This window comes from Hyposmocoma kahamanoa, unplaced genomic scaffold (assembly GCF_003589595.1).
Source record: "Hyposmocoma kahamanoa isolate Upper Pololo Valley unplaced genomic scaffold, ASM358959v1 87, whole genome shotgun sequence".
In the NCBI taxonomy this organism is placed as follows: domain Eukaryota; kingdom Metazoa; phylum Arthropoda; class Insecta; order Lepidoptera; family Cosmopterigidae; genus Hyposmocoma; species Hyposmocoma kahamanoa.
Window position 1 is genome coordinate 735,179 of NW_020654422.1, and position 16,638 is coordinate 751,816.

At 35.9% G+C, this 16,638-nt stretch overlaps 2 protein-coding genes across 2 annotated transcripts in view; both read right to left on the reverse strand.

Moving 5' to 3' along the window:
- LOC113235113 (cholecystokinin receptor-like) overlaps window positions 1-16,638 on the reverse strand; it is a 34,237-nt gene that overhangs the window by 8,982 nt on the left and 8,617 nt on the right. The window contains exons 2-4 of the mRNA XM_026470688.1: window positions 16,118-16,240; window positions 8,177-8,248; window positions 2,989-3,161 (exon numbers count right to left, since the gene is read on the reverse strand). Coding sequence (XP_026326473.1) covers window positions 2,989-3,161; window positions 8,177-8,248; window positions 16,118-16,240 — 368 coding nt within the window. The remainder of the gene's footprint in view (window positions 1-2,988; window positions 3,162-8,176; window positions 8,249-16,117; window positions 16,241-16,638) is intronic.
- On the reverse strand, window positions 214-1,955 carry LOC113235112 (sucrose-6-phosphate hydrolase-like). Its single transcript, XM_026470686.1, has one exon. The coding sequence runs from the start codon at window positions 1,947-1,949 to the stop codon at window positions 477-479; it is 1,473 nt and encodes a 490-aa protein (XP_026326471.1). The 5' UTR covers window positions 1,950-1,955; the 3' UTR covers window positions 214-476.

Genomic DNA, 16,638 nt, shown 5'->3' on the forward strand with positions numbered 1-16,638 from the left:
GTTAATACACTAAACATTGTTTTATATGATTTTTATTTGCAATAAGTAAATAAATTAAAGAAATATTACTACATATTCTTACATTACTAAATATTCACAATGGTTTACCACATAATATAGGAAGAAAAATAGTCTTACACTGTAGGCATTGTTATTTCCATTTACAGGTATTTCACTTGTACGGATATTAAAACTACTCGTAATGATGTTAAGCGATTCTTAGATTGTAAGATGTTATAAGGTTTCGCTTGAATAAAATTGAATAATGACATTTTATTAGGTTAATTTACGAGGTTGCAAAATATTGCGTGATGAATTTTACTCATAACTATTAATTGTATATATGTACTTACTAACTAATGCTTGGACAGGTTAACATAAAGTAATGATGAATTCAGGTCAATATTTATACATATTATTTATTTTACATTTGATACATCTTGATTACTCGTAAACAGAGAAAACATGAATTGTTTTTATATATTGTAATTATTTGTGGTTTGTGCATTTATAATAGTGCGCCCAATTTCAGTTACCTTAAATTTTTGGGTTTTTGAATTATTTCCTAAACGGACTGTGATGGGTCCATCAGGGAAGAATCGGGTGGAAAAAGTCACTTCCCCATCACCAGTGAACAATTCAATTGTACTAGCGTCTACATATATCTTCCAAGTAAATTTTCCTCGCGGACGCCACTGAGTGCGACGAATGCCATCATTGCCACCTCGATTAAGAGTTATTGTCTCGTTTGACACATCATATGTGACAATGACTGTGCTGTTTGCGCCCTCAAACAGAACCTCTAAATCGTCTTCTCTTTGAGCTTCTATAAGTACTTCACCAGCTTTATCTGGTAGAGTTACTGAATCACCCTTATTACCTCTTCCTCCTCGTAACACACGACCTTTTATTAGATTTAATTCAGAAACCGGCTTCTGAATAAGTTTAAGTTTCTTATTTAAAGTGAGCTCTCTTGGTATTGTCATACAGCCGGTAAAACCATCTGGTCCTTCTGGATAATTCTGTTCCCACATATCAAACCAAGCTATCAATATTCTACGCTTTGCTTTTTCAATCGTCTGAGTCGCGTAAAAGTCATTCCCGTGATCCAGTTCGACAAACTCAGTAAGTGGAACAAATTTATAAGTCTCATAATCAAACTTACCGACAAAATATCCAACTTGATAAAGGTTTCTGTATTTATCACCTTCTGGTACAACTCCCTGAGGGGAGAATAAGAGAACATAATAACCATTTAACTCAAAGAAATCTGGACATTCCCACATGTAACCGAGAGTCCCATTAGACTCGTGCAGAACAGACACTTCATTCCACTTTATTTTGTCAGTAGATTTGTATAAAAGGACCCGCCCGAGGCTATTATTTTGAAAAGAGTTACCCAGCACCATGTAATATGCTTCTTCATGTTTCCATACCTTTGGGTCTCTGAAATTTGGCTGATGTTCAGCCCCTTGAATAATTGGATTTTCAGAATATTTTACAAAAGCCGTATCCGAATGCTCTTCATTAGTAGCAAGACACTGGTGCTGTTCGTGGTCGGGATTTTCATCAGGATGATTAACATTTCCTGTGTAGAACAAATACATCGTATCATCCTCTATGATAGCACTTCCTGAAAACACTCCTGTTTTATCGTAAGGCTGGTCTGGGTACATAGCAATAGGAAGATGTTTCCAGTGGAATAAATCCACACTCTTTGCATGCCCCCAGTGGGCTATGCCAGGAGTTAAACTTGAATTTGGATTGTATTGGTAGAACAAATGGTATTCATTTTTGTAGATACTGAAACCATTGGGGTCGTTCATCCATCCATATGGTGGAGCTAAATGGTAGCGCGGATAATATCTGTCGTTGACTTCTTGGGCCGTTGTAGCCGAAGCTACAATTGTTAAAAAGAAGCAAAGTGTATAGCAAATTATTAGCGTCATATTAGCTCACCGTCAAGTACAATTTCTTACGAATGAATAACTTCCCAATAACACGAGATCTCTATTTTATACTCAAGCCGGCACGATATTGTTGGACAATTAACACAGCCAATTGCCTTTATTGTATTTGTATGCTTAATAATAACGATGGAATGTTACTGTAATCTTAGTGCAAAACGGTCTAAGTCAGAAAGTCGTGTTTTAAGAAAAGTGGATTCGAAAGAGTTCTAATTTTGAATGATTGTGAAGTTTTTGTTATAATATATTCTGTTGTTGAAGGAGATATTTTTCCGTTGAAAGAGATTTCAGTGGTGTGGTTTATCCAATAATTACATTCTCAGCAGGATCGAATAAAAGCTATTTCAATATGTAATTCGTACATGAACATACAAATTGCAACAATTTTCACGTTTGGAAACTTGGTATTTACTAACGCTGTTTAGTACCAACAATGTATACAAATACGTTCAAATCGATTTCATAAGATTTCAAAAGTAATATATTTAACAGTCACGTGATGTGTCAAAGTGATATTTGGTCACGCCTGACCGTATCTTTGTATCGAACAAATTAAATTCATAGTTATGTACCTATTATTAAAATTACAGTAATATGATACAGTTATGTATGAAGATTACGACAAATTTAAAAAAAGCAAAAGCTATAAATACGACTCACACAATGGATAGAAGCTCAATGTCTTAAATAAATCGATTGAAACACTAATTCTATGAACTTAGAATTTACATGCGACATACTAAATTAAGTACGTGTCAGCAAATTCATATGAAGTTACTCAAGAAGTATATTCGATTTTTTGGGAAAAGTTAATTTATATCATTCGATACAAAAATTATCTACAACTAGAGCAGTTAGATTAGTTGTGATGTGACTGAAAGCTGCTTCATTTCACACATATGATGAATGCTTAAAAAACTTATATTAAATCGAATTAGCGCGTTTTACACGAGTAGAGATTTGTATATTAATAAGTAAAATTACTGCTATATAGTAAACCATCGACAAAAAATAAACATACCTGAACAACTTGCAACCCTTGATAAGACTGATGAAAGCCTGCCTGAATTTGCGGTTCATGAAGCAGTATGTGATAGGATTGCAGCAGGACGAGCAATATGCAAGCAGCTGGAGAGAGACAATGCCTTTCGAACCGATGTACTGGTACAGTTCTTCAGGGTAGAACAAGTAGATCTGCAAAAAGAAGACTCATGAGAAAACATTCCGAATAAAATAGGTTTATTTTCCATATACAGTAATTATGCAGACCTTAAGTAAAACGAGGTACATTTTAATAACGTTGAACCTCAAACTTGTCAACTAAACTACCGGAGAACCCACGAATTTAATTTGAATTTTTGGTCTAAAGTCTTTAAAACGTGACGTAAGTACGCAATCTTACATAATTATCTTCTCTTCATAATAATGATTATTATTAATAATCATAATTATTGTCTTCGGTCATAATGCAAGAATGAAGAAAGTAGTGTAGTTCCTCTCCGCAGCCTGTGCTGCACCTATACTGAGTGACCGGGCTGCCCGGTCTTTGGCGTGCAGTTTTCGTCGAATCGTCGCTGCGGAAACTTATGGCAGATTGACTGGAAATATGTCGAGCTAAAATATGGTTTAAGTACGTGAATCCGGTAGTTTAATCAACAACGCACATTGTATTTAACCTGCAAACAGTTGGGCAACTACATATTAGTGGTATTTCAAGCTTGGTTTCTACAATTCAATACAAATTTCAAATTAATGTAAATTACTATTTATAAACTCTATATATTTTTGCCATTATGTTAATTGTAATGTAAAAGTAATATGTCCTTGTAACAATTTAATAACATTAGATTTTTTTTTTGAAAATATTATAGCACGTATTGAAGCAGTTAATCTTATCAATTACTTTATAACAAAGAGGTTGGTATAGTTTCAAAATTTTAGCTCTCGTTTGCCTTTGAACCACTTCATCGTGCTTTAAAATTTTGAAGACGAGTCTTAACAAAAAACACATCCCTGACGTACACGGCAAAAGCAACATGTTTAGCTTTTTCAACAATGGTTCGCAGCTGTCGTCGAACCACACACCGCAAATTGCCCAAACATATGTTTATATGTTCTTCTGAATCTTAAACGCTATTTTAAAAACTACTGAATTTCACCATTTACGAGACTAGCTGAGCATCGACGAAACGTAGTCGTGATCGATAAGCCATATCATGTAGGGGACCCTAGTTTGGCAGTTCACCATAGCATTCTACATCTACATTGTGTATCTTCTGTACTGGAGCTTTATTTCATCGTCCTAAAACCTCTTTTAACCATGTTGTTCGTGAAAACAAACACGGTGATGTATTATAGCTTTGAGAGGCTCTTGTAAATCCGGACACAACAGTGGCAACATCCATTATACAAATCGCCAAAAAAAAAAACCGGTCACGTCCTCTTAATCCTTCTAACCATCGTCTTGCGTTTTGTGATTTTACACGTTGCCGGTTGTATTTTGGCAATGGAAAGTTTATTTTATAATGTATTTAAAGCTGTCAATAGAACACCGGTTTAAACAATGCTGTTAAAAAAACCAGCTACAAACCCTAGTAGCAGTGACAGCATTTTTACAAGCTTTTGCTACTTTAAACATGAGGATGAGCGAATTGTTAATGGATAAGGTTTGTGAGTTTTTTTAATTGTACCTATACAGCCGAAGAGGCTATAATAAGTAAATAATGGACTCACTTTCTAACTTAGATGATCCTGTTAACGCAAAGCGTTTCAGAAAAATATTTACAAAATCTGTAATACTAGACAAAGGAAATCAAATGAATCACGGGAAGTTTCACAAGTATTGACCTAAATAACTTTTAACAAAATATGTAGGTACTGTATTACACTACTAAACTCAGGATACAACAAAATATATCTTTGTTTACTTCTACACCTTCGTGACAGACGACAAATGGACTTTCACGCATAATTTATTGCACTGATGCACAATATCCCATTCTGTTTAATATAATCGTCGTTATGTTACCATAGTTATTTATTGTCTTCAAAGAAACCATACATAGTTAGAAAATCATGTTGGAGAAGGCTTTTGTTTCAAGAAGTCTATTCTGTGAAGTGGGACGAAAACACCTTTGTCCTGTAAGTACGGTTCTCTCTATTGTTTTTTCATTTGTAGTAAAATATTTTTCTTCTAAGTTTACTGTTGTCAAAATCCACTAACTAGTGCAAACAAAATTTTGTTGGAAACATTGAGGATTCAGGATTTTTCTAAATATCGTGTAAAATAACGTGTTTTTTTTCATCCGAATCATACGTGAGAATCTTTTGTTAAAATAGAAAAACAGACTCATTGAGTACGACCTAGGCTGACCAAGGCTAATTTACCACGATCAAATTGAGATCAGATTGAAATTTGTAGCAGTAGAGCTCCTTGTGAAACAGTTCATCCAGGGAAGTACTGCCACCTTACCTATTTCTGCCACTAAGCAGTAGGTAATGTCTGCATTACGGTTTTGAAGGATAAGGGTGCTGGTGAAATTACAACTACATGCGATTTGTCAACTTATGTGTCAGGGTGACGGGCGCAGTGGCAGTGCCCCTTAGATCTTTGCGACTTAAAGCTTTGAGTGATACTACAACTGTTATGGACAGGCGTGTAGCTTACCATCAGGCGCACGACTTGTTCGTCCCGTCACTTGATACTATAAAAAAGGCGTCTAAAGGAAGGCCAGGTCAACAATACCCTTGACAAAAGAGCGTGTATGGAATCATTCATGCATGCTGATGAGGTAAAAGATGATGTGGAAGGCTGTGATTTCAACGTACTGTAGTCTAGGCTCTATTGTATGAGTAGAACTACTGGATGAGTGAATATAGTTTTGTATTTAGAATGTGTTTGAAAAAATGAAATAGAAAGAATAGAACATCTTGAGAGTTCGAGATGTAACCCGAGGCAGAAAATATGTAAAAAAGTGGAAGCAAGCCTACAAGGAAAAGGAAAGCGTACATAAGATAAATTGCATTAGCAGATTGAAAAAACGCCGAATTTTCATTTGCGTACAGTTGGTGGAACGCGAATAATTGCACAAGCGCCCAACAATGTTTCGTTGGTAAATAGGGAAACAAATATCAATCAAAGCTGCTTGTTGTAGATGATGGTGATGAGCTCCTTATTTTGGGACAGGACTTCCTGACGGAGAAATGGCGTGATGAATTGAATCGGTTATTACTACAATTCCGTGATACGTTCTCTATTGCACCAGGCGAACTATTGTGTTATAATCACTTATTAGTTGAAATCAATACTTCTGATGAGGAACCAGTGCATAAAATGCCATATCGTGTCTCCTCTAAACAGAGACAAATTATTGAGGAACAAGTAGAAGAAATGTTGAAATAGGGGATAATTCAGGAATCAAAAAGTCCATATGCTTCACCGGTAGTTTTGGTGATAAACCAGAAGGGTCGCCGAGATTTTGCATTGATTATAGGGCCTTGAATAAAAAAATTAAAAACGATTCATACCCTATTCCGAGAGTAGATCTTTTGTTAAGTTGTTTACAGGGTGCAAAGTATTTTGCAGATTTAGATGTGAACTCTGATTATTAGGCAGTTAGGTTTAGGAAAAGGGAAGGAAAAAACTGCCTTTGTTACACATACCGGGCTATATGAGTTCAATGTGTTATCTTTTGGCTTGAAAACAAGTCAAGTGGTGTTTCAAAGTGCGATGGACAAGAAGGTGACAGTTCTGGGACACGAAGTGTCGGCTGAGGGAATTGGACCGGATCGCCGCAACTTTCTTACGGATAGTACGAAAGTTGCGGCGATGAAGGAGATAAATCCTCCATGTAGTCTAAAAGAAGTAGTAACAGATCATCGGGCACTTGCATGGCTAAAAAGCAAGAGAGATATGAGTGGGAGACTAGCCAGATGGGCGTTATCGATTCAAGTCACGCTGACATTGTGAGGAATATTTTGAGGGAAGTTGTTATTTTCCGGCAAATGCAGACTTGGAAGGACGGGAGGAGAAGATGGACTACCGACTTGGATTGGATAGATATAACTTACTTCTTCTTTCTTATTTTTTTTAATTTGATGTTTAAAGAAAGTGAGAAAAGCTGATAGCTGCAGGATGAGGACTGAGGCAGCTGGGAGATCAATATTGATGTTACCCAGTGATCGTCCGATGGATGCTCAAGCCTGTGTCGTCGTTGTGGCAGCATGCACGTTGAAGATAGTTTAGGGAAGCAGTTAGGAAGTTTTAGTAGTGATGTTTAGAAATTTGTTAGGATTATTCAGCCAGGCTAGGGTAGCTGAAATAAAGAGTTAGGATTTAGACAGGTTACCTAATTAGCTAGGATAGCTGACGAGTAATTATATTTTGAATTGTTTGATTAGGATGTGGTCATGGTCTGTCCTTTTAGATAGGTTTTTGGCAGACTAAAGCCATAGCCTCCTCGGTGGTTGACTTGTTGGTAAGGTAGTGGCTTCCGAGCAGTATGTGGCTAGCCTATAGTAACGGCTGATCACTTATGTAAGTTGCCTATCATAGGTAGGGCACCAGCTAGGGATGTTCACCCCTTCAGTTGTGAGGAAGATAGGATTTAAGAGAGTACAATAAAGCAACTTTTGAAGATTATCCCTGTTTATATTTACAAAAGTACCTCTCGCTACGCAACACGAGCTACGTCCAAGCTTAAAGTACCGTGATGGGAAAAGGGTGTGAAAGAAATTAACACACTAGACCAAACCTGAATCGTGGGGTCTCATCCTATTTATATACAAAAACAAAACTTTTGCACAAAAGACATGTGCAAAAGCGTATTTAAATAAGAAAATTTATAAACATAATAAATAGGTGTATGTATCCCAAACCTTTCATGTAACACACATATCAGTAAATGATGAAATTCAAAGGATAATAGTTTCGCTCCCGCTCGGACAGTTTACACGAAACGCACAATGACTTTTTCACTCTTAATGTATGGGACATAAAGCTGTTTCTGACATGGTTAATGCAATTCCATGGTAATAATGTGTGGTAATTCCCTTAGACTTCAATCTTTCCAAAAAACTTATACTTAAAAATGAAATTAAAAAATTATTCAAATACTTAAATTTACAACGTACAATAGATTGAGAACGTGATTGAATTTAACTATTCGTTATTATTCTATAACGTTATAGTGAACATAAAGGGTACTTACTGTATTTATAACATGAAGAGGTGTCCAGCAGACGAAAAATTCGAGGATAATAACGAAAAGCATCCTTATTACCTGTAAATAAAGCATGTTATGGAGATCATTATATTCTAGATTCGTGTTTCAATAGTAACACGTCGTATTAAATTTTTTTCCTTGGATACTGGTAAGTATTATCATTGGAGTTTTCATGATTCATGACAGAAATATAATATATATATCAAAATGCCAAAGTGTTTTGAAAGAGAATCAACATAAGGAGATCATATTTCTGTTTACAGCCAATGTTCTCAATTTCCCTTTGATTATAGCTTCAAAAAAGTGCGCCTTTTTACCTTTACAGTAATATTTTCTTTTCCATTTATTAATAAGGCACCAATAAAGTACATAATAAATACATTACAATCTAGCCAAATACAAGACTAATAAGTAATTTACATTTCACTCAATCTAACACATAAACAAATTATACTAAGAATTCACCTACTGGCAATTTTCTTATCATCTATTAAGGCGAAAATACTTTTATCGTGTAATCTTTGTGTTCAGTGTTACTGGCACTAATTAATTTAATCTTACATTAACACTACACTAGTTCACATGGTTTTGTCCGTTTTAATCACCTTATGATATTTGTGTGGTCAAGGAATTGAATGACCTCGACGTTCACATGATGGTGAAGCCTGCGTTGGTGGGATTTGGCCTATTTCAGTAACTATATTGTCTACAATTTCCATTTCCAAGTCTCGATAGAGATCTTCGTTTCGTGCGCACCGAGGGGCGTTGACAATATTCCTAAGTACTTTATTCTGGAAACATTGAATAACATCTATGTTGGTCTTTGCAGTGCAGCGCAGAGCTGTATACCATAGGTCCAAACTGACATTAGGATCAGTCTATATAATAATAGTTTATTGCTTTACACATAAGGTAGATTGTCTGCCAAGCAACCAGTACATGTTTCAGTGACGAATGTGTAGTTCTTCTCTTTTTTTCTTAACGTGGGCTTTCCAGTGAAGCTTGACGTCAAGTGTCATGCCAAGATATTTGGCAGTATTCGCACATAGTATCTGCTTGTTGTTGACAAATACCGGGTGATACATAGGTTTCTTATGGCTAAGATCTATATGTACTGATTTTGTTTCATTGAGCTTAATGCGCCATATTTTTGTTCTTTCGTAGAATATATTCAAAGAATGCTGTACCTTTACTGTTGCTTCATTGTGAGTGCTTCCAATAGCCATTATTGCTGTGTGAGCAACGAAGGTAGCTCCTTATCTAAACAGCACCTTTGCTGTTTTCTAAGTCTGGAATATCAGCAGTGAATAACAAGTAAAGAATATGGCCAACACAATTCCTTGAGGTACTTCAGCTTCAATTTTCTTCAGTTTAGAGTAGGCTTCCTCTGTTGCACTCTAAAGAATCTGTTAGCAATGTAGGACTCTAATATTTCCGCGAACTATTTCGGCAGCCTAGACTTAAGTTTATAAATAAGTCCTTTGTGCCTAACTTTATCAAAAGCTTGGACAACATCCAAAAATATAGTAGAGCACACTTGTTTGTTTTCTAGAGTATTTTCAATTGCATTAGTGATTCAGTGCGCTTGCTCTATGATAGAGTGTTGTTCTCTGAAACTAACTTGGTGGTCAGGTAGTAGATTATTTGCTTCAAGGATAGACTTCAGCCGTCTTAACAAGAGCTTTTCGAATAATTTTGACATTAGCGGTAACAAGGGTATGGGCCTGTCGGAAGTTGCTTCGTGGGGAGGCTTCCCAGGTTTAGAGATCATAATTACCTCAGCCACTTCATATAGTTCCGGTACGTATCTCAAACTAAAAGCAGCATTGATAAGTGTTGTTAGTTTTATAATAGCTTTTCGAGGAAGATTTCTCAGAATTTCATCTGTTATGAGATCGTACCCAGGAGATTTTTTGGGTTTTATTTTCATTTTAATTTCCCTTTGAACCTCTCTTGGGGTAACAAGTTTAATCACAAGGTCTTCTTATATACTTCAACTTCAACGTCAGGCAGTTATAACGTTTAAGTAGTCCATTACAATTACAAGTCATAATTTTGAGGTTTTCAGTCATTTTTGCGATCTAGATATAGCTTTTTTGGTGCCAATTTCTAAATGTTTCAGACGGGCATCTAATGATGCTACATATTGAAGTATTTGATCGATTTTGCTTTCAAAACTCGGATTACTTTTTGTGATCATGGCATAAGTGTGGCCATTATTATTACAGCTTTGTTGCTGCGGGTGTGGTGCAGGTTTCGTCACTTTTGGCATTGACTTAGTTGCCTTTATGGCAGCGTCATCGTGTTGCCGACTGTTTGTCTTTTTGGCATATTTCGTCTTCAGTTTCTGTATTTCTCTGGCGACTATACATCCCCGATAGTTAGCTGGGTGTAATTCTCCACAATGTACGCATTTGGGCTTTTCATTTGATGGCTTTTTACAATCTGTAGTAAGATGCTTTCCTATACATTTCACGCATTTCGCGCGTTCTTTAGAACAGTATTTTTTAATGTGACCTTACGCTTGAATTGCTTGCATTGAGGCACAAGCTTCGAAGTTCTTTTCGAGGTTGAATTTCGACTTTACATCCCTTAATAGATCTCATGTGGTAGATTTTGTTGAAATCCTCATCCTTCGTAAAGGTTTAATATGAACATATCTAAAGGCTGCTTGTTTTTCCATCTTAATTTATTGACAGCTTCTAAGATTTTATAGCCTTTGTTTAAGAGGTCTTCGACTATTCGTTCCACTTTACACGAGGATGGCAACTTTTTTACCATCACTCTAATAGGCCTTTCTTTTTCATTTTTATATGAGTGCCAAAGAAAATTCTGAGCACTTAGGACGACTCTTCATTCTTTGCGGTTATTTTTACGCAGTTATTGCTCATAAATTTTATAATAAATGAGTCAACTTGTTGGTTTTCAGACAAAAAGTCGAAGAAAGTTTGGTAGTCTTGTACTTCATCCACAATGATTGGAGGTGGCAGTATAACTTTTTTGGGCTTCTGCTTTTATACTGCCGCGATGGTATTCTCTTCATTAACGTTTTTTTTCTGAATGTGGTACACTTGGCGATATTTCTTTTGCTAGCTTTTCTTCATCCGTGCGGTATTCTACAACTCGGGTTTGAGGGCTCTGGTTAGTTTCCATAGCAGTGGTGAGTAGCTTGATTTCATGGTTTTTCTGTTCCAAGACATTGTTCAATTCATCTCGAAGAGTATTAATTTGCTTTTGCATATCAACGACCGTCCTTGACTCGGTCGGTGTGCGACAACACGCAGTATAAGCACTTTACGCACACTGTACTAGATACGACTGTTCTCAGCAAAAACTGAACGACGACGGAAAGAATTAATAAAAAAACAACAGAAATATAATATATAATTTATATAATTTATATATATAATATATAATTCTTTTTGTTATAGTCGCTTCTAAATGGTGACATTATCAAAGAAAAAATTTAAACCGACAATTATGGGTTTCGATTAGGTATACTTCCTTTTGTTTTTGCATATTTAACATGGCAGAAGCTATGCACCAGCAATGACTAGCTTTTGTGTTTGTACCGTTAATTAAAAATTTTTAAAATGACGACTTCGGTGGCCAACGGTTTTTACCGAGGACGTTCTATAGGGAAATTCCGGGTTCGATTCCTGGTAGGATAGGTTGGTGTTACAGGATGTCGTCTGGTATATAAACAAACTAATCACGGCCGTACGCTGAAATTTAAAATTTGTGAATGATTTAGTACAATTTCAGGTACTGTGAACTTTACCATTTAAGAATTTGTTTTTCATTATCAAGAATGCTTTACAAGAATTGTGGCGCAAACTAAAATAGTCAAAATTGTGACTTATTTATAAAAAAATTAACCGACCTCAAAAAGGAGGAGGTTCTCAATTCGACTGTATGTTCTTTTTTTTGTGTGTGTGTTACGCGATAACTCCGGTATTTGTGAACCGATTTTCATGATTCTTCTTTTGTTGGAAAGGGGGTACTTCCATAGTGGTCCCATTTCATTTTGAAGAAAATTATCCACCTCGAAGGGTGGCTGTTCACGCAAGAAGATTCTTTTTTATAAATAGCACCTAACTTTAATTTAGGAGCAACTACTTTAATGGTTTGCTATTTCTCCAATTCAAGCCGTTTTTCTCTCAATATACCTTGAGTAGTGAGAACCGATTTTTTTAACTCCAGTGTCAAGTCCTGTATAGTGGCGAACTAGGGGATATTTCAATAAAACTTAGCAAATAGACCTAATTCCACGTACTTTTGAGGTCGGTTTTTTTAGTACTCTGTACTGAGATTATAAAAAATAGCAGTTTATCTCAAAAACATCTCGCTGGCTTTATACAATAACGCAGAGAATATGGGTGCTTCATTCACGACAAAGTTTCGTTTGCATGTATTCTTAGTTCAAAATCGTTTTATTTTGCAATACTGCTTTATTGGATAAAGCGCGCGGTTTATTAATCAGGAAGATGGATTAAAAAATGTGAGCCGAACGAATCCCACAACAGACTATTGTCATCACGTGATTGTTTTAACCAATGTAAAACTCGGTATCTTATTCAGTTCTCTGTTTACTATATTCACTAATCTGTTTACTAAGTTAAAAACTTAACTATTTTCGTTTGCGCCAGTATTATTAAAGCAGCAATATGATACATCTAAAGCATTAATGTAAATAGTGGCCTATCTCAAAAACATCTAATAATAAAGAAGTTAGATTGTAAGTTGATTAAATTCAAATTAGAAAAATCCTTGATTCAAAACTATATACCCTCAGTCCACACCATCAAAAGTCACCATCTGTAGTACACCAACTACTAATCGAGACCAATTTAGAAACCCCTATACAGACAGCTCAAAATGACAGGCGATAGCTAGGTTTTCACGGAACTTCACGTCCTGGGAGCTCGGTGATTTAGTCATGTAGTATCTGACCCTTCATTAATTTAATTTTATTTTGATTTTATCTAAAATTTTTGTACTTCAGTCACTCCCTGTATAGCCGGCAGGAACCTGGCCTTCGGCTGCAGCTGCATTGGTTTTCCCCTTCATAATCCCAGGCTGTCATTCTCTTAAACTGAGCCCTGGTATATCCGGCATGTCCGGGTCAGATTTACTCTGGCTGGGTGTGGTGCCAATAAGCAATATTTTTTGTACGAACAACAGAATAAGACAATATATACAATTTGTAAGTGTAGTAAGAAAATGGACTGTAAATTGTCTGCAATAAATGTTTTTTTTTAATTGATTTAATAAACCCAAATACAATTGTTCTGATATGAGTATTTGACGAGTTTGGTATTGTGCAGACTATCCTAATTACAGCACCAGGTAAAAATTACCATATTATTGTAATGTACAGAGTTCTAAATCGACTGGGAGAGTGGAAATAAAATAAATATCCATTTAATGACTGAGATCCCTACACTAACTGTAAAAAGAGCTGATGAGCCTTAAACATCTCAACAGATGTTTATGATATAAAAGAAATGAAATAAAAAGTGTTTATTTACGTTAACTTAAACCTAGTTCACAGCAAGTAAATATAACTAAGAACTATCCCGATTTAAATAAACAACCCTTTAAGATCAATTCAGTAGTTCGGAAGCTACGATGCCACAGATAGACACATATTCACAGATAAAGGCTCCAGGTTGTAACTTTCCCACTTTTTGCTTCGAGGGTTTGCGACGAGTCATATATATAATGAAAGAAAAGATGAAAGAAACGTTTATTCAACTTAAGATAATTCAAGCTAAACAGGTAATTCACATTAATTATTACAGATGATGCGATAATAAACACGGTATCATATCCACAATAAAATTGAACTCATTCCGAATACAGTTTTATAATAAGGAAAAATATGAATTATTTTGGTTTGTTTCAATATTCTTAAAAAGTAGCAGTATTATGCCAGGGCAAGAAAACGTGTAGGCGTGATAATGTTAAAGGTCAATTCTCTAAATGATTTTTCTCATTTCTTATATATGTGGGCCGAGAAGAACTCTGATTAAATCAAATGCTTGTAACCGCAATACCGACATAGTAAATTTACAAGAACATATGACTGGTTTTCCATTTGCTACGAATATTAATGAGACCATTAATGTCGTGAGGGACAAGAATGGAGGGAACCTGAAAGAAAGAAAAACCAATGAAGGAGGTGTTAAGAATAGTTTTGAAAAGAGAAGCTGGTTAAAGCCAATAAGAATTGAAAAGAAAAGGTATTTTTCTGATACGACTTGTCTGTTTTTTGTGAAGCATTAAAGAAGGGAGGATCTAAAGAAGACCTAGACCAAGTGATTTATATCAAGTAAGTGAAAAAGTTCATATCGTGTCATACCAGAATCTTAGGACGCCGGCTGGACAGAGATTAACGCGCGCAACACGCACACACTCATAGCCCCGCACCAGGGAAACCCTAGGTGCCATGGACACACATTTAGACAACCAGAAATTACACCCAAACTCACGAGAGAAATAAATGTACTGTATGTGGCGAACGGCTATGGAGTGGTATTCCCTGCCTGCGGACTTGTTCCCTGAACGTTATACCTTTTTAAATTGTTTTAATGTTTTATAACTTTTTCTTTTTTCACTTTTTCAAGGCGAGAGTTAATAGGCATTATTTAGGTGTGCATGCTCCATTGTCGACCTCATCATCACTTTCCATCAGGTGAGATGGAGGTCAAATGAGCAGTTATATTTTATTTTTTTTAAATTAGACAATACTAATATTTCTACCGGCACGGGAATCGAACCCGGAACAACTGCGTGGCAGTCCGGATAGCTACCGAGCCAGATGGTTGGCAATTACTCCCCCGAACCTAACTGGTAAATAAGAAGATTAACAATATTTAAGACGATAATTTATTCTTTGACGATTTCACGTTTCAATAAAGAGATTTCAAATATCAACACTATCAAACATTTTAAGGAATCCTGTGTTGGCAGTTTTTTTTGTAAAGAATAAAAATAAATAAATAAATAAATTAATTAATTAATGACACATAAGTGTAGTAGTAATATACGGGATATATCAAGTTCTTAGGTTTTCACAATAGCTACAAGTTGAATATGAAACTACTTTGGAAGTAAATCGCATATAGCCAGCGACGACTCACGTGCGTGTGTGCGTGTATGTGTGTTTGCGTTTACACGCGATATAACTATAATATGAATGGGCTCGTATACCTGTACTATAAGTTAGGCTCACGCGACCCAAAATGGTTCGCACGACGATAAGTCGAGAATGCCCTCTATATGAATGGCTCGTTACATTTTACTAATGACCAATACTAGAGGTGACAATTAGAGTAACGTCAGTACTGCTATAATTGCGGTGGATGATTATTCAGGTCAATTTGTTTAAAACGCTTCGTCTATTCTATGCATATTGCTCTCTTCATATCCACCACTTGTTAAACACTAAAAAAGTAATTGACTTTTGAAAATGTCAGCTGTATTCTTACTACACCTACTTACTTACTATGGCGCGGTTAGTACATTTGAGGTTTGCGAACCCGGCGCTCGCTTTTTTGTTGTTCCCATCGTGTACCGGGTACGTTCTGCTCCTAGTCACTAACCTGGTTGAAGTAGTCACGAATCTCGAAGACTTTATGAGTGTTTTTTTTTGTTACCCTGTATTTGATATACCATCGCTTCGCACGAAGCACTTTGCTACCTCCTTCTTAATGCATACGGCAAAGGAATACACTACCGACATCGAAAACTACAATTTGAAGCTTTTCAAGTTTGGACTGAGAAGGTATGATATAGACTTACATATCGCTACTTAACATCAGGCAAGATAGGCAAGCGTACATCTATTTCTAAAATAAAAAAGAATACATACCAGTTGGAATATGATTGCATCTCTTTGTTACAACTTGTAAAGTGACTTACTTTTCGTTTAGCTTCGATGCTCTTGTCGATGTGAGTTGATCGGACGACATGTCGAAACTCGATGTCCGAGTGTGGACAGTAACTCTGTGGATTCTTATCGTCCACCCTGTGCTCTGAGTCCATCTAAACAAAAAGAAAATGTATTACTCATTTAGGGTCTTGCTTATGACAAAGAGCTTTATTTATGTTTCGAGTAAAATAAACAAGACAGTTTAAGGTCATCGAGTATATAACCAGAAATAGAGACGAAATGTCATTTAATTTGTTTGAAAACTATTCTGCCAAATCATTACGGTGACAACTGCGCCCAGATTGGCCAGCCCAAATTCGAAACAAATGACGTGTGTCGTCAATTGTTTCACTTCAAATCGAGCAATTCAACTTGAGCTTTTAGATTTAATTACCGATGAAATGTGATTCCGTTTGTTTTGTAATAAGATGTTTTGCTGTTTTCCCACATCATCGAATGGAACAAACCTCCATAGTTAGATATATTATCTTTATTACAATAAATACATAAT